The 25000-nt window shown below is 42.8% G+C and overlaps 2 protein-coding genes across 8 annotated transcripts in view; one reads left to right on the top strand and one right to left on the bottom strand.

Annotated features, from left to right (window-relative positions):
• The first annotated feature begins 1034 nt into the window (after nt 1–1034).
• rs1 (retinoschisin 1) lies at nt 1035–4564 on the top strand. Its single transcript, XM_011474468.3, has 6 exons — nt 1035–1294; nt 1505–1530; nt 1610–1805; nt 2368–2509; nt 2593–2788; nt 2957–4564. The coding sequence occupies exons 1-6, from the start codon at nt 1246–1248 to the stop codon at nt 3107–3109; spliced, it is 762 nt and encodes a 253-aa protein (XP_011472770.1). The 5' UTR covers nt 1035–1245; the 3' UTR covers nt 3110–4564.
• Nucleotides 4045–25000, bottom strand: part of cdkl5 (cyclin dependent kinase like 5) — a 47387-nt gene continuing 26431 nt past the window's right edge. The window contains exons 4-18 of one of the 7 annotated variants that reach the window (XM_011474466.3): nt 20482–20527; nt 20258–20394; nt 20048–20168; nt 18929–18988; nt 17316–17406; nt 17051–17240; nt 14906–14986; nt 13945–14111; nt 11476–12520; nt 11053–11154; nt 10601–10706; nt 9891–10014; nt 9679–9784; nt 6968–7129; nt 4045–6888 (exon numbers count right to left, since the gene is read on the bottom strand). In XM_011474466.3, the coding sequence (XP_011472768.1) occupies nt 6535–6888; nt 6968–7129; nt 9679–9784; nt 9891–10014; nt 10601–10706; nt 11053–11154; nt 11476–12520; nt 13945–14111; nt 14906–14986; nt 17051–17240; nt 17316–17406; nt 18929–18988; nt 20048–20168; nt 20258–20394; nt 20482–20527 (2892 nt within the window). In that variant the 3' untranslated portion in view covers nt 4045–6534. The remainder of the gene's footprint in view (nt 6889–6967; nt 7130–9678; nt 9785–9890; nt 10015–10600; nt 10707–11052; nt 11155–11475; nt 12521–13944; nt 14112–14905; nt 14987–17050; nt 17241–17315; nt 17407–18928; nt 18989–20047; nt 20169–20257; nt 20395–20481; nt 20528–25000) is intronic. The other 6 variants (XM_011474467.3, XM_020702670.2, XM_020702671.2 and 3 more) reach the window with 6 other exon arrangements.

The following is a 25000-nucleotide window of genomic DNA, read 5'->3' as shown; positions in this document are numbered from 1 at the left end:
CAAACGATGAGCCCGAGGAGCGAATGAAGAGCCGGAAGACTCGGAGCACCTGTTCCATAGCGGCAGAAAGCAGACAGGAAAGCTGTCCTCTGACTGCGTTTAGAAATGATAAAAATGTACAATTTAATAATCGTTTCATTCAGAAGTGACATGGTACAGATCAAGCTTATGTTTTAGATTCATAAATCTATTCATTATTGGACAATTGACCTTAGAAGACGTCGTTCCCCATGAATATTCATATTCCCTTCCAGTCATTGTGTAATGTTTTTACTCATTTTGTAGAACTGTCACATTGCAAGACAGTTTGAATTAAAACTCTCACCCCAACGTGTGTTTTTTCTGTTTTTTAACATGTTCTTGTAGCATTTTTTTTGATGATGGAGAAGATAAAGAAAATTCAGCTTCAAACTGCATTTCTGAGTATTTGTTTTTTATTGAAATCGCCGTGAATCAGGAGCAGACAAAAAAATACTGGTTGAAGAAGCTTGTAGTTGTTGCCAGTAATCATGTTGCCATTTCTTTTTTTTTTTTAGAGAAGCCCCAAGTTGCACTCTGCAGATCCAAACGCCCACTGTTTGTGATTTTCATCACAGCAAATGTTGACATTCAAAAATACTAAGGGTCTCAGCTTTGAGAGGCTGATCTGGTTTCTTCCGTGAGTAAGAATCGGCTCTGTTTAAGAGAAGATTCTCTCAGGTGGTTGTGGAGCCGCTTCTAGATGTCTAAAGTCTCTTTTTGCATTATCAGTTAGTTGGATAATGATTTATGTCGAGGATGAAGAGGAAAGAATCGAACCAGCTTAGCTTTGTGCACATTGCGACAAGTGCAGATGACGAGGAGGAGTGGAGTCCGTTCCTTTCCCAAATGTAGGTCACAGCAAAGCATCATTTGTTGTTTCGAAGCATAGTTTATTTTACCAGTGCTCCAACTCTGTGAACCTGAACCAGCCAAACCCCGTAAGTGTCACAAAAAAAGAACGACTGACTGAAAAAGGGCTGTCCTCACTTTGCCTTGTTTCTAAAGTTAGTGTGAGCTTCCTGCTGGAACGACCTCAACATGTAACTGACCGTTGAGGTGAAGGTATTCACAGAGGTGCAGCTGCAGTAAAATAGAGCTGCCTAAGTGAGGTATGTAAGGACCTGTAAAGAGTATTAGACAAGGCCATCGCAGTGGATTACAGTAATCCTGTCCACTACAGTTGGGTGTCACACACGTGTCACTTCAGTACAGCTGAAGAAGGAGATGGAGGTTCCAGCTCATCGTGCTGCTGTGCTGCTTCTCCTGCTTCTGGGTAAATATGATCCTTTTATACAGAACGCAAAGACAGTAAGATGTGTTTGGAATGGAAAAAGCTCCAGCATGAATGTTCGTGACTGTGTTGCTGATGATATGCAGCATGAGGCAACTTCTTGATTGATGTAAACCACGGGAAAACTGTGTTGTATGTGAAGTTACTCAATCTTTACATGTTTATTTTTTTGCATCGATTGCTGTGGTTTAGCCCTGATCACAGTCCATTCACAGGAGGTGAGGACACGGGTTTAATCATTACTTTAACGGACTCCAGGTGCAATCTCAGACTCTGTCCTCTGTGCGTGGTCATCAGGAGGAGGAGGAGGAGGTTGCCCATGACGAGGAGCTCCAGGAGGAGCAGCAGGTGATCGAGACATGGACGCAGAATGTGAAAGCCTGCACTTGTGACTGTGAATCCGCGGATGCAACCACTCGCATCCCGACTGCCGCCTCACCGCTCCTGATAACGCCCTCCCCGCCTCAAGGTCACCCGTGGAGCTGCATGCCAGGTGAGGACTCCATCTGCTGTGTCCGCTCAAATGGTGAAAGCTGCACTTGTTCTGGAGGTTATAAACTGCCCAACAGCTGGGGTGGACTTCAGTTTGAACAAAGCAGGAATAGAAAACGGGCAAATGGATTTTTGTCATCCAATTTGGATCGGGATCCGGTGGGTCTCGCAGCTGATGATCGTATGTTCAAAATATGCGGGGAGGAGCAGCACAACCTACCCTTAACCTGGCAGTGCATGTCAGCTTGGGGTTTGGAAATGAGCTTCTGTGCTGAAGAAGCCTGGAAGTGTTTGGGTAAATCTCATTACCTGTGCAGGGAGGTGACAAGAAGATTAGCAATCTGAAAATAGGGTGTGCCCTTCCCTGTCTGGCATGATAGCACACATCAGTTAATACTCAGATCATGCTCCCTCATCTAATCACGTCAGTCGCAGGAGCATCAAAGCTCACTGTAAGACACAGGAGATCACTCCCAGCAGTGTCGGAAAAAGACCGCTTCCATTTCAATGAGTAGATCTACTGATTTGTAGTCATTTCTAAAGATGCGCCTCATCTTTCCCAGAGTGCCCGTACCACAGAGCCCTCGGCTTCGAATCAGGATCTGTGAACTCCGACCAGATCAGCTGCTCCAATCAGGACCAGTACACCGGTTGGTACTCCTCCTGGATCCCCAACAAGGCTCGCCTTAACAATCAAGGATTTGGGTTTGTTCAAGCAACCCTTTTGTATTTGCGTTTCATGCCACGCTCTCCACATGCTTCAGTTGGGGCACATTCGTTTTTCGCAGGTGTGCGTGGCTATCCAAGTTCAACGATCTGCACCAGTGGATCCAAGTTGACCTAAAGGAAGTGAGCGTGGTGTCCGGCATCCTCATGCAGGGCCGCTGCGATGCAGATGAGTGGATTACTAAATACAGCATCCAGTATCGCTCTGTGGAATCTCTCAACTGGGTCTACTACAAAGACCAGACAGGAAACAACAGGGTTGGTACCGTAGTTAAATCTCAAACCTTTACATCTGGGTTTGGGTCTTCTTATCAGTGCTAATGCATCCTCTATCCCCACCGACCCCTCCTAAAAATAATGTATAGTGCTCATGGAGAAACATATTAATAAAAGTATAGCACCTTCACATGCATCTCCATTCCGCAGGTCTTTTATGGGAACTCTGATCGCTCCTCTACGGTGCAGAACCTGCTCCGACCTCCCATCATAGCTCGCTACATCCGCCTGCTGCCGCTGGGCTGGCACACCCGCATTGCCATGAGGATGGAGCTGCTGATGTGCACGAACAAGTGCCCATGAAGAGCAAAAGCCATCCAACTCCTGCCTCCCCGATACTTGCTTGGCTGGAGAGGATTACTTTAAAGGGCCTACATCATGCAAAATCGACATTTTGAGCTATTCAGCGTATTATAATGTTAATCCCTCTAAAAAAACAACCCCAAAGCAGTGTTTTGATGAGTATTCCTCTTAAAAACCAGCTGAGCACCAGTCCCTCCCAATCCACGAAAATGAGCGGGACCTCACATTGTGATGTCACAAAGTGAGGACCCGCCCCTTCCAGGAAGCGTCTGGACTACCAATTTACGTTGGAGCTGAACCGCACTGTAGGCATGGATCTGCTGCAGCTCTTATATCCAGTAGGTAGGACTATCTGACAAGGTAGGACATTTGGATAGCTATATCTTTCATTTTGTGCCAGGAAAACGTCACGTGGTAGGATAGATGGTTAGCTCTAGGTCGATGTCATGAAATGGGCGGCACACACGCGGAGCTAAAGCCGGTGCCTCCAAGATCGAGTCGTATCACTTCCCAGTAGATAAATGAGCTGAAAAAATAACTATTCATACAGAATGTGTTCTTTAGTGTGCCACAGGTGATTTACTATTATATACAGTACAGACGAAAAGTTTGGACACACCTTCCCATTCATTTAAATGAATGGGAAGGTGTGTCCAAACTTTTGGTCCGTACTGTATATGGATATAGTTTACTCTGAAAGGCTTAAGAAAAGCATGATATAGGCCCTTTAAACCTGCCTGGACGTCTTTGGGGAGACTTAAAGCTAAACATATATACATGTCAGCACAACGCCATTAACAATTGGCTTAAATTTCTCATGTGCTTTGGAGATTTTTGCACCAAAAATCGCCCAAATCACCATCAAGAGATCTGTGGCAGACCGCAGATTGGTTTGTTTTTGCTGCGCCGATATAAAAGAAGTAACAGTTTAAACGTTTAAATCAAATGGGCTGTTTTATTGGAGATTAACTTTCACAAATAAACAAGTATACTCTAAACTGTAAAGCATTCATTGATTGATGGGTTTTATATTGTCATGAAAATGCTCTGCTGGGAGAAAAGCTGATAAATACGGACTATGCTACTCATTTGTGTCTGTATTACAAAAGCACAAACCTAATACTTGGTTCAATTTAAACAATTGTTTTAAACATTTCCTGTTATAAATATTACCAAACAAGTAGTCACACATCAGTATTAATATAATACACAGTGCTCCTCCAGAAACAAGAATCCAAACGGAAATACAAACTGTGGCGAGTACAGAGTATGCAGCGTCCTCGTCGATGGACATAAACACACGTTTGGTCACGTCTGGGTTCAGTGTTTTTTAGTCTCAGTTTCACACACCTCACAAGCAAAAGGAGGAGAAGAATTTACAATCAGGGACATATTGCCAAGACTCAAGTCTCTTCAAAGTGCACGAAAATAGTATTTATTTTTTCTTCTTTTTTTTTTGCCAAGCTGCTCTGATGGCACTTTATTTTTAACAGAAGAGAAATGAGTTTTTTCCACTCTGGGAGTTTTTGTTAAGCTCTTCCCAAGTGGTTCATTACAAGCAAACAGTTCAAACACAGATGTGCGGTGAGGCCCGACAGGCCGACCCGCTAAATGTCACAAAGACAAACCGGCATTGGAATGAAAATACAACCAATAAAATAAGTAAAAGGCTGAGACATTACCAAAGAAAAGGCATAAAAACAAAATCATAGTAATATAACATGAGTAATGTGTGAAAATATTAGGCAAGAGACTACTTAAAGAAAGGCATCTAACAGCTAAAACTGTAGCAGAAATCAGTGGTTAAACATAAACATAAATTGGTGGAAACTTAAGCAGGCTAACTGATGAATAATGAAAAAAATAAAATAAGATTGACGAATTTAAAACAATTAAAGTCAGAAATAAAGAGTGTTTTGGATCTGAATAAACAAAAAAAGTTAAGACTGTTTGCAGGGAAATGTTAGCAGAAGTCTGAGTGGAAAACGTTTTAGTAAGATTTGCATTCTGCAGACAGACCTAAAAAGAAATCGTAATTTGCGACTGAAGAAGGAAGGACAAGCGAACAAAAGGACATTTAACAATATGGCATTTAGTAAACTACCATGAGTGATTTTAAAAAACTACAATACGTTGTCCAAAAGGACTTCAGTTTTGAAAATAATAACCAAGAATCACGATCACTACAAGATTCTTTTTTTTAAATTTGGCTTTAAACTCACAAGAACTAAAGAGAGGTTGGTGGAAACAGAGAAGAGCGTCTAATAAAGGGGGAAAGGTAAGGTGCTGGAGTCTTTACACCAGAACACCCAGAATGGCTTTTATGTTCCTCTGGCTCTAATAAAAACATTACATTCTAAGCTAGACTGCGAGAAGCGACAATGTTCTGTGGATCCAATTCTTTTGCAGCGGCAAACGTTTATGCAGCGTTTGTGCATTTCAGCGACTGAGGTAAGCAGAACCACTTGGAAGCAGCTTGTGTGCAATAGAGGGACAGTTCGGCTTGTTAGAGTGGGGAGAAGCTGCTCACCACATTCTGCATTCGTGGACATTATTGAAGTTTTCTTAATAAGGTGCAACAACTGGGACACTAAGAGAAGCACTTTAAAATAAAAGTGTAATCCTTTTTTTCTATTGTACATTAGCAGTTTTTGTGTAGCAGATGCTTTCTGCACATGGCTGCATGTGTGACAGGTTTCTGTCAGGAAAGAATATGTGCAATGCTTCACTGTGCCCCACAGACGGCACTGTGGGTCAGAGAATCTGCTAATTTATGCCACCTCACATTGTAACATGGCTGAATTTCATCAAGAGACACTTATCTAAACAGACAAAAGGGTCAGGCTTACCTGTTTAGTAGTCAGTGGCCCAAGCAGCAGAAGCAGAACATGGCTGCTCTGATGATTGTGTGGCACATTGGACTGTTTGGAGCAGAATGACGCCCAAAAAGCAAGACAGCTTGGACAGAGTTACCATCGAGGGGTGTGATGGACACACGTTACTGACATTACCAGTCTCTATTGCAACAAGGGATTGAACTTTATTTGTTGAAAATGCCTTAAAGTACTCTTAAGGTAATACTACACAGTAAAATGTACTATATTTCTATATTTAATAAAAACAAAAAAATACTTACACTTAAATCTACATTTTGTCTATCCATATTTATATATATATATATGTGCTGAATCTGTCGTATATTTACTTTATAATACAAATAAAATCAGAATTACACCATAGAAACTCTATCAAACATGGAAGCTTTTAAAAAATCCGGACAGAAAAGGCCTTGGGCCTCTTTGCGAGCCGAGTTTACAATAGAAGGACAGGAATTGGTGTGAGTGTGTGTTCAGCAGGTGCACAGGTTCACAGAGGGGATGTGGGGGCCACAGAAGGAAAGCAGGATGCCGGAGTGAGGGTCCAGATTACAGAGCAGTCTCTTTCAGGTCGTTGAGGTTAGGCATCCGGGATCTGGAGGGGCGTCCAAAGCCGTGCCCGTTCTGACCTCCTTTGATGCCCATTTGCTCAGGGTACGGGTTGCCCTCAGGGCGGCCCAGTGCGGACGAGTGCCAGCCGGACTCCAGCTGTCCCGGTAGAGGGTAGCCTGTCTGTCGACTCTTAAGCTGGGGGGTGCTGACCCCTGAGTGACCTCGGTTTTCAGCGAAACCGCCTTGAGTGGAGTTAGTCAGTGGCTGGTAGCGCATGTCAGAGGACGCAGTCTGATTGGAGGATGAGGAAGAGAGGTGCAGGAGCTTCCGCAGTGACTTCAGCGGCTGACTCTGCAGCAGACGTGGCACATCCCGAATCATCAAGCTGATCAAACCAAACCAGAAGGTGGACATTAGAGAGGAAACTCACCGGAGAGTGTGAATCGGATGGCTTCTCGGGTGGCCAGTCCTTGTCCCTGTCTCTATCTTGGTTCCGGTCTCTGCTCTTGTCCCGGGATCTGTGGCGGCTGCTTTGGTGTCCGGAGGACCTGGAGGACTTCTGGATGGCTGAATCCATGCCTTCATTAGCAGCCTGTCACATAAGAGAAGAAAGTTCAATTAAACCCTTCTTCTACAACCTGGCCTCTAACACCAGCTACCTCAAATCACCTCAAATCCGCCACCTTCTTTATCTCTTCTCCCTGTAACCTCACAAAGAGAACTGATCTCCGTGCTCCTGAAAAAAGGAAGCCAAAACCCCAACATTTGCTTATCTGAGAAGTCTCTCGGTTCATTTTCTTCAAACTACCCACAGCTCTGCTTTCTCCAGCCCCATCCACATTGTTTTCTGTGTGAGCGCCGTCATTGGCAGTTACTCCCACCCCCAGCATCTGAGCAAACTGCCATTTATAAATAGAAACATGAATATAGCCTCAGACACCAGCTTTGTGAGGAGCCATTGAGGCACAGAGATGACAGTCAGTTCAACACTTCTGAGTGTGTGGCTTCTCAGTTCAGGAGACGTTTTTGCAGCTAACTCTCACAGTGTGGTCAGCTCCAGGCTTTAAAGACACTGAACATCAAATTGAATGTGCAGCAAATGTCACATGATTAGCCTATCCTTCGTCTTTACTCCATTCACATCAATCTGCAACCTGCAATCTGCAGTCACCAGTCAGGTCCATGAACCCCACTGCAACGTCTCTTTATGTGCAAAATGAAGACGACGATGCTGTTTAAAGCACAAAATGGAAAACAAATAATTTATTTGGAGGAAAATTATATATTTAAAGGTCCTACAGAGGTGCATCAAACTACTGACTTTATAAGAGAACTGGATTGAGTGAGTGTGACGTCACCCAAAGAAAATGCCTCACTTCTGGTTCAACCAAATGAAGTCAATTCCATTTTTTTGCAACACAAACATCGCCATGTTGGAGTCAGATGACGTCAGGGAGCAGCAACTGGTCCGAGTCAGTCTGAGTCTATATTTCAATGGCAACCACTATCGCCAATCAGGAGTGAGCTTGTTGGAAGGCCATAACCCTTCCACTGAAAGCGGGCTTGGGAGAATCAAACGTTTTGATTGCGCAACATAAGGCCTTTTTTTATTGATCCATCTAATTGATCAGTTTATAACTTCGATAACTTGCACTACAAAAAAAATATGAAACAAAAACATGTTTGAAAAGGTATCAGAGTAAGAATGGTTATTCTGACAAATACAATGACTGAGCACAGCTGTTTATTTTTCCACAAAACAGTACTTCCTGTTTTATAAGTTCTCTTATACAGTCAATGGTCCAAACTAATTTCATTGGTTAGTTATTGTCTAAAAGAACAGATTGTTGCTGTTAAAACATGCTCAGGTGTGAAGGGCCAAAAGACCCACTTTAAAAAATTGTATTTTGTTGTTTTTAACACGTTGTTGTGGCATTTTTCCTCAAGATGGAGGAAATCTATAAAGAAAATTGAGCTTGCATTTCTGAGTATTTCTTCATTCAAATTGTTGTGGATCTGGAGCTGGCAAAAAAAATTGCTGTGATGTAGAAACTACCATGGCAAGCCACAATGCATCTGATACGCCCACTTCAAATCAAATCAAATCAAATCAAATCAAATCAAATCAAACTTTATTTGTAAAGCACCTTTTTTACTTGTGGTGCTCAAAATGCTTTACATAAATACATTATAAGTTTTTAAACACAAACATTAAACAAATATTTTGTTTAAAACCCATACAATGCCTCCCAGCACCACCGCCAAACACACACACACCATGGTAAGAAAAATAATTCAATGTAGAAACAATACAATATTTTGGGGACATTGTCCACATCAGTGACCCCCCCCCCCCCCCCACTCAGGTTCACAGAATACACTACCACAGGACCCCCCAGATGTAAACATAGAGTCAGACCTGGAGAAGGGTCAGTCACTGATGTGGAGGATCCCTCTGAGGAAAACACTGGAGTTCCAGTTAAAATGTAAAAGGAATAAAATAACAAAACTGATCAATAACCAGATAAGTAAATAAATAAACCTTGCAGACAAATAGATCCATATACGCCTGTTTTCCTCATCTGAGCTGGAATCTAGCTCAAACTTTACAGCTGGATACCTCCAACATTGCTCGCCATTTTTGTTGCACCGCTAATATTAGGTTGGGGGTGTGAGGGGCTGTAAGCAAGCAGGAGAAAGTGTGAACAAAGGGATGATGGGAAAGCGGAGGGCTTACTCTGCAGAAACAGTCTTAGAGGTGAATTTCTAATGAACTACTGCTTCTCTGCAGAAACTATGTTCTACAAAACGACAGGGTTTTCTGATTGTGGCTAAAACGGCATAATCAATGGGAACGCTTGGAACATAAGTCAAAAAATGATCGGAAAAACAGGCAGAACAGGTTGGACTCTCACAGAAGAACAATTCTTATGGTGTCCCCTGGACTACACACGGGGAAACAACATTTATTGCTGACGGACGGCTCTTCATCGCAATCCATATTAAGAAGGCACATGACAGCTGGAGAATGTAGGTGTGATGCAGCAGCATCAGGTGCTTCTGTTGCTGTAAAGATGTCGCTATGACCCAGTGGGACAGATAAAAGCAACACAAGTAAGTTACTTCTCAGTTTGGACTCACCATTTGAGGTTTTTTCTTTTTCTTTTTTATTGCTCTGAAGAAACCCTGCTTCCCCTTTTCTTTGGAAGGTTCAGAGGCGTTCAGGACGACAGTATCCGGACCGGTCCTGGCGATTGAGCACAGGGGACACAGTGTGATGTCCCGTTGACATTTTACTGGCATCGTTGGGGTAAAAAACACAAATGTTTTGGGTCGTTCAATGTGGTATTTACCAGGGGTCGAATGCAGGCTGACGTTTGGTGTGATTGGTCAGACTGCTGCCGTCCCCGGACAGAGCAGAGGGTCGGCTCTGAGCCCTGCTCTCATGGAAGGCGTTGTCTGGCCGGGGAGAAGGGACTGTTCAACAAAGACAAAAATACCGTCCACTTGTGTTTACATTCACAAAGTGACTGCGTCAAACCCGGCATGCTTGGGAGAGCTCTTTCTGTGCAGCGACTGGGCATCGCTTACCAAACGTTTTTGGTATTGTTGCCTTTTCACTTAGTTACAAACTGACGGTGATGCAAGAGAGACTGTTTATATATTTAAAAAAAACAAATCAAAATTGAAATAAAGTCAGCCATTACAGATGATTTTTTTTAATGTTTCTAAAACAATGACTGTTTTGCGTGTCATTGTAATACTGTATTGCAAAAAATTAAAAATAAATAAAAAAGCCCAAAACACACCACAAAAGTCAAGTTTACATATTCTTAGTCTTCTTTTCCTTTGAGTAAAGTAAAAAAATTTTTGTTTTTGGCTTCCCTTGACATTTTTATGAAAAATGTGCAAAAACAGTTACAGGAAGCTTTTTCCTGTTTGACTTTATCAGAACAAAACGATTTATTCATGAATTTTGAATTTAAGTGGGACTAAACTGGAGTTTTCAGAACTGTTCTAAGCTCCTGGTCTGAGTGCAGTGGCATAGAGACACTAAACAAACCTCTGTAGAAGCTGCCCACCCGCCTCGGCATGGATTCACTGTAGATGTTGCGGTTTTCCTTGGAGGAGCCCCCATCTTCAGCCTGCTGGTCATGATATAAGCCAACCTGAGTCACAGTAAAAGATCTTATCACACAGCAGTTCAGATGATGGATGCTTTGCATGCATCTCTGTCTGAAATGTTACCTTCATTTTCCTACTAGAACAAGAAAAAAACAGCTGATCACTAATGTCTTATCTACTGTGCAGACTTTAACATCTGCTGTGATGGCGAGCTTCACTGTGCTATCATAACAAGTCACATTAGAGGGAAGCAAAGCACATAGAGAAAATGAAGAGGCATCTGATGCAGGGAGACAGAAAGCAGTTCCTGACAGCAGTATCCACCCACATCCGCTCTCTCGGAAGACTGTATGTGGGCGGGGAATGGTGGGTGCAGGCAGAATGTCGGACCTCGCTTTTTTGCCGCTGTGTGTGAAAAGATGCAGTGTTGTCCCTTGTGGAGTCCCTTATTGCGGGTCTGCTGTGGGTGACCTCAGTGGATGCCTGCTCACTCTGTTAATGAAGACATGATGAAGCATGAAGAGAGCTCAGCACCGCAGCACAGAGATACATATAGGCACAAACACACACCATTTGACCTACAAATAGAATATATATGTGTGTATTTACACAGATAGCATGATTCATCATTTCTGCAGGAAAAGCAGGATCTCAGTACATGCAGTTTTAATAGTTACACAGATACTAATCCTGCATTTCTATTAAAGTGGGACTCCAAATCAAACTCTGCTGCACTGCAGCACAAATGCAGTTCTTAAACAGGATTTGGTGTGTGGCATGTGATGCAAGCTTCGATGTGGGCTGGTCACTGACCCTGCTCATGTCTTCTTCTCTGGACGAGCTGCCGGAGTGGCGCGGCAGCGTGCGGTGCTGCAGCTGTGGAGACAGGAGCTGCAGGCTGCTGGCTCTGGTGGCCAGGCCCTGCCCGACCGACAGCCCGTCGTCCGCCCCGTGTGTCCTCTGGTGATCCCTCCGTACGTACATGGAGTGGCGGTGCGGCCGCTGCTGGGAGGAGAAAGGGCTGGTGTACCCCTGGCCGTACACCTGCGGGTCGTGTGGGGCGGATAGAGAGTGGGCGTGGCTCCTCTCCGTGCTACCTTCCCCTGCATCCAGGCTGTCTGGTGACTTTGCCTCCTCTGAGCTCTTGTGGCGGGTGGAGGAGCGCCTGTAGGAGGAGTCCAGCGTGTTGCTCTCCCTGTCGGAGCGCATGCTGCCTCGACCCCCTGTGCCGAGTCCCAGCCTTTCCACTCTCCGGGATGCTGGGCTGCTCGGAGCGGTGAGGTCTAGACAGCTGGAGGGAAAATAACGTGATGTTGGCTCATCTGCATACAGATGCAAATCGTTTAGGTTCCCCACAGACTTGGCATCACTCAGCGTGCCATAGCTCTTTGACAAGTTCAGGTACGCAAACTTGGAGGAGGAAGGCATGGAGCTGTGGGACTCCATGTAGTTGTGTCGACTGTGCTTCTCCCCCGACTGAAGCGTGCTGGTTTTCCCTTCAACAAATGAGTGCCTGTTTTGCTGCGAGCGGAAGTTGGACTTCAGGTACTTGGCTCCAGGGCCATCGGACACCTTGGACCCCAGGTTCATCTCAAAGTCGCCTTTGCTCTTGGCCTCACTGGAGCTGTGCAGATGCGGCAGGTTGCTGCTGGCCAGGTCCATGCTGCACGCAGTGGAGTGGTTGAAAATCTGAGGCTGGTAGTTCTTGGGATGCAGGGTGGGGCTGAGGTTCATGACTGCAGACATGTTGCCGTTGAGGAAGGCGTCATTGCTGGAGTGGACGTCTTCATGTCTGGGTAGGCTGGAGCACTCTCTGCTGCTGGAGCGGTGGCCTCCTGAGCTTTTCCCTCCATGGCTCCTGCAGGAAAACAGCATCTTTAACTTTTTTAGCCAATGTCAAAGCGGACACTCCTGTGCAGATGACAGAACTTACTCCTTCAATCCTGTGTGTGCAAACTTCAGACAGTAGTGGAAAATACAACTTTAAATGCATCACATCATGTTTTCGCTGTGTTAATTTAAGTCACACAAACAGCTGGGTAGCTCGGTTGGTAAGGTGAAATGCTGCAACGCAGGAATCCAGGGTTCGAGGGGAATCAACAATGGTGCTGGGGGCAATAACCCTTAACGCTGCTGCCTACCAGCATGAATGGGCATGAATGATCCCGGTGATGGTTATTATTATTATAAAATCTGTTATACTGTCTAAACTAAACCCAGAGAGACAGGTTCATGCTTTCATCTCAAAACCAATACAAAATACTGGTTTAGCTGCACCAGCTCTGAAAGTTTGGGGGAAATAAATACCAAGATATTGGAAATCGCCTAATTGACCTTTCTTCTTAAATGTAACCGTTTGTAAAAAAGAAATTGCACCAGCTGTTCCCAGAATTTTTCCTTATAAAACTCAGCAGGAACATTGATCTAAAGTCTAGTTTCAAAATTCTGCAGGAAAACACAAATATTCAACCCTGACATGAACATGACAGAATATTACGATCAGAGATGGTTCAGTATCAGGAGGAGGAAAAGGTTCAGTTTGTTTGGTGAAGTTGTGAGGATGAACAAATTACAACTTGTGAAAAAAGTGTAGAATGATATTTAGAGAAAAGAAAAACGGCTTTTCAGGAGAGACTATTTGTGCGGACTGTCGAGCACAGCAGAGGCGAGGCCATAATTTGGGCACTTTCTTTTAATCTTCAAAACAAAAACACAATTTGATTATTATAATTTAATTATCGTTATAGTTGATCACAACGTATTGTAGTAAATTATTAGGTGTTTTGTTTAGCCAAATAAAAAAAATTGGGGAGAATTGAATCACAAAACCTTTCAAAACACAAATCATGGAGAGAATTCTCATCAATTATCAATTTCTATATCTGTTTTTCAAACCATCCAGTTTTTAAAAAAAATCTTTCTATCTCATTTTAACATTGTACAGAACTTTTAAAAGACGAGAACTGCAGGCTTCACATGACTATAAACTTTTAAAGAAAGCGGCAATAAACTGTGTGACATTTCAAATCCTCAAAACTGTGAGTCGTGACAAACCAAAGAGTAAAAGCCGGAATGTTCCACCAAAGGGCAGGGCATTCTGCAAAAATGTCAGGAGACCGTGACTCCTGCAGATAATGTGGATAATGATCCTCGGGTGTTGTTACAGCAGACGTTCAGCCGAACTCCACTGGTCAACATTTGCATAAGAAAAAGCATCATAATCACAGTGGCACATGACTAAACAAAAGAGAAACGCAGACATGCTCCAAACCAAGTGCTGACCTGCTGGGGGTGTTGTTGTCTCCATGGTGAGGCTTTCTCTTGGAGGAGCGCGCCGGTGTGGGGGTGGGTGGGCCGGCCCGCTCCACCAGCCGCAGGGTCTGGAAGGTGTGGTGGTTCAGGCACTGCTCTGTGAGGAATCGCTCGGTGGGGTTGAGCAGCAGCAGGTTCTGGGGCGCAAACACACAAGCAGAACCCATGAGCTCTGCAGACCAGCCAGGGACAAACCCTGCTTTTATGAGTAATCGCCATTATCCTGAAAGTCAGGCTCCTGCTGCAGTTAATTCAACAAGGCTCATTATGAGCTGAATTGTGATTGATGTTATTTGATTTTTTCCCCTCTCCCACATGCGAATGTCGGATAAATCTTCATTATAACCAACATTTCTGCCTTCTTTGAGTATACTCCTTACATCCTGTTCAGGCCTCCCAGTGCACTCTGGGAAGGGGTCATCCGTCTGTCACATCGGTTTATGGGCTGAATACCGAATTGCAACAGAAATTAACAAACACATTTTGGCAAATCTCTGCCTGGTCTTAAGCAACCGTGACCATTAATAAGAGTGAAGCTTGTCATCTCTGAAAAGAGTCCCAGGGTGACATTTGCCAGCAGTGAGTCATTATCTGCAGTGAAAAGTGCAAGAGCACAAGTATAGCCCACATTCCTGACACGGAGCTCTTGTTTGCACTGCAGATGGAGAAATAACAGCAGTGCTGGGTGGCTGCTAGGAGCTGAGTGATGCTGAAGCAGTCACAGCGAGTCACAGGCATCATCAAGTCACAAATGTCATAATGAGGACACACTTCTTAGGTACAGATGCATAATTAGCTCTGAATGTCGGGAACATTTGTTTCTTTTTTATATTAAGTGACATGCTGTGCAGGGACAACTTCAAACGAGTAAATACTAAATAATCCTTCCCTGCAAAGGAGCCTCTATCCCTGCCAGAGCTGCAATCCCTACCTTCAGCAGATCGAGCAGGCCTACACCGATGATGCCCAGGTACCTCCGCTCCAAAGTTTGTGGATGATTCACAGCAGGGAACTGAAGCATTGAGACATAATTATAATGTTAGGATTGCCTGTGTGACTGAATAAATATTTTTTCAAGAGAAATGAGCAACCCCTCTCTATTAGAACAGACAATCAAATGCATTTGGGTCAATGGAAGTGGAACCACTCCGATTATTTTTTGATCTGTTGTAAAAGTGTTCTTTTAGTTAAAACATAGTTTTCTAGGACATAGTTTCTGCAGAGCGGCAGTAGTTCATTAGACATTAATCTCTGAGTTAAGGGTCCAATCCTTTCACACAGCACACAAAACATTTAAGACAAAACTCAGACAAAACCCTCAGAGACGGGCGTTCAAGCGACCACTTCCAATAAAAAGTCAATGTAAACGCATGTATATACGTGATTCAGGCTTCAGCGTACAAAACTCTTTAATTCACGCATCGCTACGCAACTTTTTAAGTCAGTTTTCAGGCTCTACGTACAAAACGTGTGGCCATTGACCATGCATTGCAAGTTTGATCAATTAGGGAGGTAAATTTGGTAGTAATGTATGGATTACGTCCCTTTTAAGTTGAGCATCCTCTAACTGTTAGTACTTGCACTAGTATTGGGTATCGACAGTCCAGCGTGAACACCACATGCCAAAGTGCATTCTAGAATCTGCGATCAGCGCGTTCTTGAATGCCTTCTTCTTTTTCTTCAGTGATTTGTGATCTTCACTGGTGTCCATGGATTACATGAAATCTTTCCACCTTTATCCACCTTTATCATGGTAGGGAGAACACGTCAATGCAAGGGTGGGGTCATCTGGACCCCACCCTTGATGTCAGACTACAGCTGATAAGCCAACTGAACAGCTGTAGAGAGGAAAAAGGTCAATCACCCTCTCAAATGCCTCCATCTGTAGTAGCAAAGATCAAACCTACCGTAGAATTGTTTTTTATCTATTGCACCAAACCTTTATTCATACACTCTGATAAACAGCTCCTGGTTAAACTTACACTCCATTTAATTTTGATATTAGCCCTGCTCCTATCCGTCTTCCTGATAACATTAGCCGTAGTTGTACAGTCATCTGGAAGTACCTCCTGATCTCAGAGCTTGTTTCCACTGCTTCTTAAAAAGTCATCCATGTTCCTTCTTTTTCAGCTCACCAGTTTGTCCTCTTCTCTGCCTTTCTTTCTTCATCTTCTTTATCACCACAGTCGTTCTACACACCAACCATCCTATGCTGTCTGGAAACACTCTCACCTACCGATCTGGTATGGCTATCTTAGGTCTGATTCGCATGTGTGTTTTGGCAAAGGTTTTATGTTGGATGCCCTTCCTAACACAACCCTCTGTTTTTATCCGGTATTCATATGCTCCTTACGTCTGGAATTATCGATTTAAACTCCTCTCGTTAGGATCTGAAATAACTTAATGGTGACAGAAGTTCAAATGTCCATTTTGGTTTAAAGCTCACCTGCTCTAATAGGAGAAAGAAACAGAGATGCGGTGGAGGTAGTTTTTATTTTCCTAATCATAGCCCTCAATGTCCAACAGACGCCTGCTTTGCTGGTGACACCTTTGCAGTCTAACAAACACACTTGTGCATTTAGTAGCTGAAATTCTGCCATTGAAGGCTGAATGAGAAAAGTGTTTATTCAACCAGTTAACAAATAAACTGTTTCTGCTTTAGAAAAAAAAGATGTTTGTTAAAGAGAACTTTGTGTCAGAGAGGCAGTTTTCAAACCCATATTTACGTCGGAGGTTATAAAGGAGGGAAGGAAGGATAAAGCAGGTCTGATGTACTGCCAGCCTTTCACGGAAGACTTACAGCCTCACAACCTTCCTTCATAATGCATACAGGATACATAATACACGATGAGTCAGAGTGATCCAATCAGTCACGGCACAGAAAGCTCAGCCAGGAAAAAAATAAATAAAGCACAGAGAGAGGAGACATGGCAGGGAGAGAAAATAAACAAGAGAGGAGAAGAAGAGGAGGAGGAGGAGAGATGTCGAGGAAGGATGAAGTGGAGATTGATGGGAAAAAATCAACCAGGGTGGAGGCAGAGGCCTGGCAGACTGAGGACTTAAGGAGTGGCACTACCCTCAGTCCATGGAAGCGGGGGTTGTTGTAGAAGAGCTTCATCTGCTCCGGGGGCAGTGGTCCCAACACTTTCTGGATGGTGAAGAGCTGGTCCAGCTCACTCTCTCCTGGGAACAGAGGCTGTCCATCACTCAGCTCTCCTAAGATGCAGCCCACTGACCACATGTCCACCGCCTTCCCGTAGGGGGCCCTGCAGTCACACGTCAACTTTGAAGGAAACGTCACAGTTTAATGACTGCCGTCCAGAAAAAAGCTCAAAACGAACCCGAGCAGCAGCTCCGGAGAGCGGTACCACCTAGTGGCCACATACTCCGTGTAATTGGCATCAGTTCCCTCGGAGAGATTACGAGCAAAACCTGGCAAAAGAAGACAGAGAGCATTTTGATATAATGAGGAGCACAGACACATCTGAGGAAGCTCATTAGGCATCAGGGTGTTAGTTACAAAGTGAATAAGTTGCGTCAAGGCTGCACTTGTCGCAGACCTAATGAAATGATTTTATTACTAGAACTAAATTATGATAATGGAAACATTTAATTGAACACGGCCAGCACAGCAGCAAATCCATAATTCAAAAAGCAAATTAACAGCATCTGCTGCAGGCAGGAGAAAGCCGACTTAACAAAACGTCATACTTTTTTTGAACCAAAAAATAATCGTACTTTTCACGGTTTATTTTGGGAAATCCCCGACAACTTTATCTACGTCTTTATAATTTTTTTAAATGGGGTGAATAGAATGTTTAATTTTTGTATTCCTGTATTTGTAAACTGAAGCAATAATGACAGTTTTGTAATGTGAGAATATCAACATTTTAGCATAAATTAAATAATACAAAAAGTCAACCAAGATATTTAAAGACCCACTCAGTTAAAAATTGTGTTTTTGGTGTTTTGAACATGTTCTTGTGGCATTTTTCTCTGGATGGAGAACATATATAAAGAAAATTAAGTTAAAAATTGCCTTTTGGAGTATTTGTTTTCTAATTTTAATGTATTTCTTCATTAAAACAGTTTGCATCACTCTCACCTGTACTGTTTGTTTTTTTCAGACTGCACAGTGGTTGTTTAAAAGAAAAAAGAAAAACAATCAAGTCATTAAAAAGTCCTAACTTAAAGTTATAAAGACTGAATTAGATATTCTCAGCCAAAAACTGAGTTTTGTTTATGTGAATTGATTTTTTTTTTAATACAGGTTAGCCAGCTAAGCCTAAACTTTTGCATGACACTTGTGAAAACAGTGGGCATCTGTTAATAAATGTAGAAACCAGAAAACTAACAACTATAAGACGTTTAATAATTAAACAGATGACTAATTGACACACATTTTTCGAGAAATATGCCAACTTTCAAAGCTAAATGTGTTTTTTAAATTTCATTAACTTTCAAAAATACTTTGAAAATAACTTTTCAAAAATAAAAGGTAATTGTTCCTAACAGACGCTCTAATCGGTTACACAGCAGCTCCCGCCCGTCTCATACAGGTGATGAGGAACATCTTAGAAGTTCTTAAATACTGCTGTTTCCCAATGCTGCTCGCCCCAAACGGAGATTTGTGCAGCAGAGACTGTTGTCTCAATGCCTTTGGCTGACACGGAACGAGCAGCAGGTCTTTAGTCTCTCAGGACAGATTGTCTGCATGCTGCTGCCACGTTTTACGCTGTTTTGAGCGCCACAAGAGTGAAACAAAGCCTGATTATACTCGTGTTTCCCCAACAAGAGTTGATCTTTGAGGTGAGGGTACAGTGTGGTGGAGAGGATTTCAATAACCATTCCCTGCTGCTCTCCGAAACACCGGTTTCAGCTAAATATAGTCTCCATTTCCAAACTCTTCCCTAAAGGCACGTCACACATCAAGGGTTCAACCGATGGCGCTCACCAAAGTCGCAGAGTTTCAGGACGTCAGCGGAACTGATGAGAAGATTTTCTGGCTTTATGTCTGGAGAGGAGGCACACAGATGAGAAGAAAGCTCAGCAGAGGCGGCGTCATAACATCAATGCTGCATCATCAAGAGCTTGCGTCCCCAAGAGCTAATCTCATCGGGGCATTATTCCTTATGAAATGACACAAAAATGGAGAAATCCAAGATCCATTTGGAAAAGCTGACAGATTGATCCAGAGAAACCTAAAAACTCTTCAGCAGGTGGTGTCATGTGTGTGCCCGGGTATACTACAGGCCATTTGGTTGCTTGTTCTGCTGCTTCTATTGTGCCAAAAGCTCACATGGGCCATCTGGGCTCCTGACTGGCTGCCAGTGATTCACCAAAGGCCTTTCATGCAAACAATACGAGGCTATGACGTTACGCACTGGACAGCTTTTAAAACACCTTAAATGCACTTTAAATGAGTGCTCCCCAACCGTTTTCAACCAAAACTGTCAAAAGAGGAAGTGTGACAGTTAATTTAACAAATACATAAAAATAAAAGGTCACTAAATCGGGTGTATGTTAAATATAATCATAAAAGGGAATCCACCCAATTTGCAGCATCCTTATAGCAATAGACAGCCGGCTCTTTTCTGCAAAAACAAACATACAAACTTGTAGTTTTTTTTTGTTAACTTTGCTAGCTCCGAGGTTTCAATTAGCGGTCGGCACAGCCACTGTAGGAAAGTAGGGTTTTGGACATGCGACCGAGCGCCTTGACAAGAATGAATCAAGAATGAGTCGGATGTGGTGGGGAGAAGCCAGGAGTTTTCCAAAATAAAACTTCCTTCGGAAGTAGATTATAAATAAAACGGAAAAAATGTAGGTCGTGTTTTCTTTTCTCTGCAGCCCAGTGCCAACAGTGCCAAAAAACTGGTACTGGTTCGTGGCCCGGCCGGGGGCTGGAGACCACTGGTTCAAATAAATACAAGTTATAACGTGAATATGAATAACAAAAAAACTTATAATGTGCAGCTCTTTCTCAGGTTCTGTGCTGCGGTTGGTCCTCCCTCCTCAAATTTCGATGCCTCTCTTTGTTTTAAATCATGAAACAAAGAGAAATAGTTATTACCTCTGTGTACGATGTCGTGCTTGTGGCACCAGTGAATAGCTTTAATCAACTGGAAGATGTAGCTGCGCACTTTCTCCGTCGGCACACCGGTGGGTAACTCCTCAAGCAGTTCCAGCATATTCTAATAAAGGAACAAAGTCATCCACAAGTAAAAAAATAAACCAGGAGAGCAAACTAGATTTGCCTCAATGCTCTTTAAAGGGGACCTACCTTCTCCACATACTCAAAGACGAGGTACAGCTTGCCTCTTCTGCGAAAGGCCTCCTTCAGTTCAACGATGTTCTCCTGCTTGAGGGTGCGGAGCATTTTGAGCTCCCGCAGGGTTGTTTCTTTGACCTCCTCATTTTCTGCACACGGTGATGGCCAAAGCGACAAAACAATAAAACACAAGTCCACTGAGGAGAAAGCCTGACGGCAACAGAGACTCTGCCTACCTTCACTGTCCTTGAATTTCTTAATGGCCACAATTTCATTGGTATCCTGCAACAAAAACACTTTTTATTGCATTTGTCAAAGAAAAATACAAGACAAAAACATAAATTGTGACAAATTCCACTGAAAATATTTATCAAATGGGCAAACAGATGCAACTTACTTTCTAAAAAACCCACCAAGAAACATCTTTGAACCACAAAAGCAGACAAAACCAGAACTATTTATCTTGATACAACAATCGTAAAATAAATTGAAGGTCCAGGAAAACAGAAAATGATTTTTCCAAATCATGAGCTCACTTCGAATGTCAGTTCCCTAAAGGTTTGACAGGCGTGAAGGAATATTACGGACCAAACTAAGAAGTCAGCAGTGCCGTCATCTCTTCACAAAGTTTCCTGAGAGAGTTGCTCGGCCAGCACTAACCCCGTTTCTCTACATGTCCTACTTAGGCCTTGTACTTCTGCTTATGGCTCAGAGCTGTGCTCCAGTTCAATCACCGCCCCCACCCTGCAACCCCCCCCCCCCCCCAGCCCTCGCCGTAGACAGCCAACGGCGGCATGGAGCCCTCCTACCATCTAACAGACATAAGGTGACATACAGTCAGGTTCTTATGTCAGACAGCATAAATTAAGACTGAGTGTTGACCAAATAAACCCAATCCTAATCTTGACAAAAATATTGACCTCTTAATCCATAATCAGCCAACAGTCAACTAAAAAGGAAAATAAATGTATTTTATAAATCACATTTTCAATCCCTTAATCCATCCATCCCTTTTGAGGTCACAGGATTGCTGGAGCCTATCCCAGCCACTGTGGGAAGGCGGGGTACACCCTGAACAGGTTACTAGCCCATTGCAGAGCTACAGTAAATATCCACTCTCATAGGGACACACAGGGACAATTTAGAAATACCAATTAAGCAGTGAATCATGTTTTTGGACTGCCCATGGGTCATGGAGTTGCTGGAGCCTATTCCTACTGTTGGGTGAAGGCAGGCTGAACAGGTTGCCAGTCCTTCACAGGGCCACACAGGAAATATTTGATTCATTTGTTTATTCCATATTACAAATATGAGTTAAGGTAGTCCATCAATTTTCAGATGATGATCTTCTTCTGGTATTCATACACTTCCTTAGAGGGTCTTTGTATTCGGCTTCAGTTTGTTGAGATTTTTGGCCCCCCTCTTTTATTTCATTCATCCATTTCCTGTGTTTAACTTTCCTCAGTCATAAAGTTTAAATTTTTTAACCTCTTTAGACCTGAACTCTTGTTTGATATGCTTTTTTAAATTTCATAGGCCCCAGGTAATCAGAATGAACTACAGATAAAATAAAACCCACAATGTTATGTCCTCATATGTAAATGTCAGGTCTCAAGAGGATTTCAAACCTGGAATCAGGTCTGATTCGGGTCAGGCTTACATGTTTTTGCCCTTTATCCTGTTTCAGTTCTACCCTTTGCTTTTCTAGTCGTGTTTCAGGTTATCCATTTATTTATATTTCTTGTACCAATTCTCCTTCTTCTCTGAGTCCTCCAAAACCATTTTACCTTTAACTTTCTTTGACTTAGAACATCCCTTTGATGAAATCCTTAACAAACTTACTAGGGAAAAAATGAAAAACAGCTTTACAAGTCAAATGCTACACATCAGACATCTGATGGAGATCCCAAATCCCATAGGATGGACATGGCATCTGTCAGTCAGAGAAAACCCTTAAAGTCTGCACGATGGGTTTGTTTGTTTGTGGCCGTTAAGACATTTTAATGTAGCTTTGAAATAGTTACAATAATTGAAATAAGACAGCGTTTTATTTTTCTACATCAAACACATTTAAATTCTTTAACTTTTGACTGTAGCACGTACAAGTTTTTTTTTTTCAAAATAAAACACATCCTGTGTCAAATAAATCCTCCTGTTGCAGCAGATTTACTTGAAATAAAAATGCAAGAAGGTCAAACTTAACATTTTGTTATTATTATTATTAGCAAATGGACACTTTTATATGTGCCGTAGACTTATTCTAATAATAAAATGCTGTGACAAATATATGAGGCAAGTCTATTAGTATAGCACGTTTCGTGTACAAAGACAGTTGAAAGCGCTTTTTTTAACCTTTTACCATCGTTTTGCTCAGTTATCTGACACTTTAAAATTCTTAACATAGATGACAAAACATCATTAACAAAAAGAAGTTAACCCAAACTACAAATGCATTGTTTATTGAAACCCTTTGCATTTTTCCTCAAAGCCAGAGTCACAATAAAGAGATGAAAGAGCTGCATGTGCCTCCAGAGTCTGGCGTTGCAGACCCCTGATCTAAAACGACCACATTTGATCTACAATCAGCCCTGACACTGACGTCCAGCAGATGCTACCAGACCTCAGCTTATATACTGCACTCTGGGTGGTGATGGTGGTGGGGGCACCATCATGGAGCGCACAACACAACCAAAAAACTGTGTGTTCTTATCATTTTTGATGTATTTTAGTCATTTCTCCATCATTTTTTTTTCCACTGGATCCTGCCATCGTCAGAGTGAAGGTGGGCAACACCTCTGACTGACCAGTCCATCACATGGTCACACCGTACCTGAGGTCACACCCTACCTGAGGTCACACCGTACCTGAGGTCACACCCTACCTGAGGTCACACCGTACCTGAGGTCACACCCTACCTGAGGTCACACCCTACCTGAGGTCACACCGTACCTGAGGTCACACCGTACCTGAGGTCACACCCTACCTGAGGTCACACCGTACCTGAGGTCACACCCTACCTGAGGTCACACCGTACCTGAGGTCACACCCTACCTGAGGTCACACCCTACCTGAGGTCACACCGTACCTGAGGTCACACCGTACCTGAGGTCACACCCTACCTGAGGTCACACCCTACCTGAGGTGTAGCTTAGAGTCACCGTGTCAACCTATGAAGCATGTTTTTTTGACCATTGAGAGGAAGCTGGAGCGACTGAAAAACCCACTCATGCACAGGGAGACGATGCAAACTCCACACAGCCGGGAATCAAACCAAATCCTACTTGCTATGAGGTGAAAGTGTTAACCACTGCACCACTATGCACGTCTGATAAAGCAAATGAAGTGAACACTAAAAAAAAAAGTGACCGTTTTATAAGAATGCTGCCAGAATGTGGGTTTTCTGAGTCATCATGATACATCAAAATGAAAGAAGACTATAAAAAGGACAAATTGTGTTGGTCTTTACAAAGAAAAGAGTGGGCAGCTCCTGTAGAAGCTCTAAGCAAAGACATGATCCCAGAGTTTTCTAATGATCTGTCAGTTATTTTAACAGGTTTTTACAGACATATCTCCAAATATGCTGTTCTCAGCTCTTGGCTGCTTTTATGGAGCTGTTTTAGTGTCACCGTCCACTTCCACCCCGACCACTGTGGCAGATCAAAGGACAAAGCAGGTCTTCTGTTGTATGCTACAAGCCCATTCAAAGAGCTTTGGAGAAAACATACAAAAGAAAAGCACAAAAGCAACATTTTAAACAATTAAACTGTAAGAAATGGGGAAAAAAGAGTTAATTTACAACCGGATTTAGAGGAAAGGTGTGCAGATCTGTTTAGCAGTCTTTTTCTGTACATTGTTTATCCAGATTTGAAATGACATTTGAATTAACCCAATAAACGCTTCAAAATTTGTAAAAATTTTGTAAACCTTTTCAAATATCTACATACTGACATCCTCAGCTTCTGTTCAAAAAATAGACTTAGCTGCATGAAGTTCTTCCTGAATTACTTCACCTAAAGAAAAGTGGATGCAATACACATAAAGGACATACCTTCACACCGCCCTTGGCAATGTGCATTCAAGCGACCACTTCCAATGAAAAGTGTATGGAAATGCTCGTAAACGCGTATTTCACGCATAGCTAGTTCATGTGACTGTTTACGGGCTCTACAAACGTCTGGCCATTGACAGCATGTTGATAGTTATGTTTTTGTTTTGCTTTTTTTACTAGTCCTGTCCAACAGCTGAGCAAACAGATAAGAGCTGAAGGCCTCTTGGGTTGGACATATTTTACTGTTACATTAGGGGTTAAGAATCTTCTGACACAGCAGAGGTATATTTGAATAAACCCCTTTTGTAAATTAAGCCAAAATGTATTCATCTTAATTATATTTTCCGGACGGAAAAGAAAAGGAGGTAAGAAGAGAGAGGGATGTTGGGGGGGGTGGTAGGAGGGTGATTACAGAATGGGGGGGGGGGTAAAACCATGTACCGTAGCAGCAAGGAGCAACAAGTTGCTGGATGTTTATAGTTATTACGGTTAGGTTTAGAAGTAATAATAATTAGGATTAGGCTAATACGTTCAAACAACAACATTTAGGCGTGGATGTACTTAAAAAATCCGTGCGGTCAATGCCGCAATCTGCATCCTGATTGCATGTTAATAAGTTACAATAACATCAGCCTTTATTTTGTCTGGACACGACTGGAAACACGACTTCACGTGATTACACGGTTTCTCAGGACTGCGTGGAGGGT

This window comes from Oryzias latipes, chromosome 4 (assembly GCF_002234675.1).
Source record: "Oryzias latipes chromosome 4, ASM223467v1".
NCBI lineage: Eukaryota > Metazoa > Chordata > Actinopteri > Beloniformes > Adrianichthyidae > Oryzias > Oryzias latipes.
Note: the sequence above shows the minus strand (reverse complement) of the source record. Positions and strands in the feature narration are given on the sequence as shown.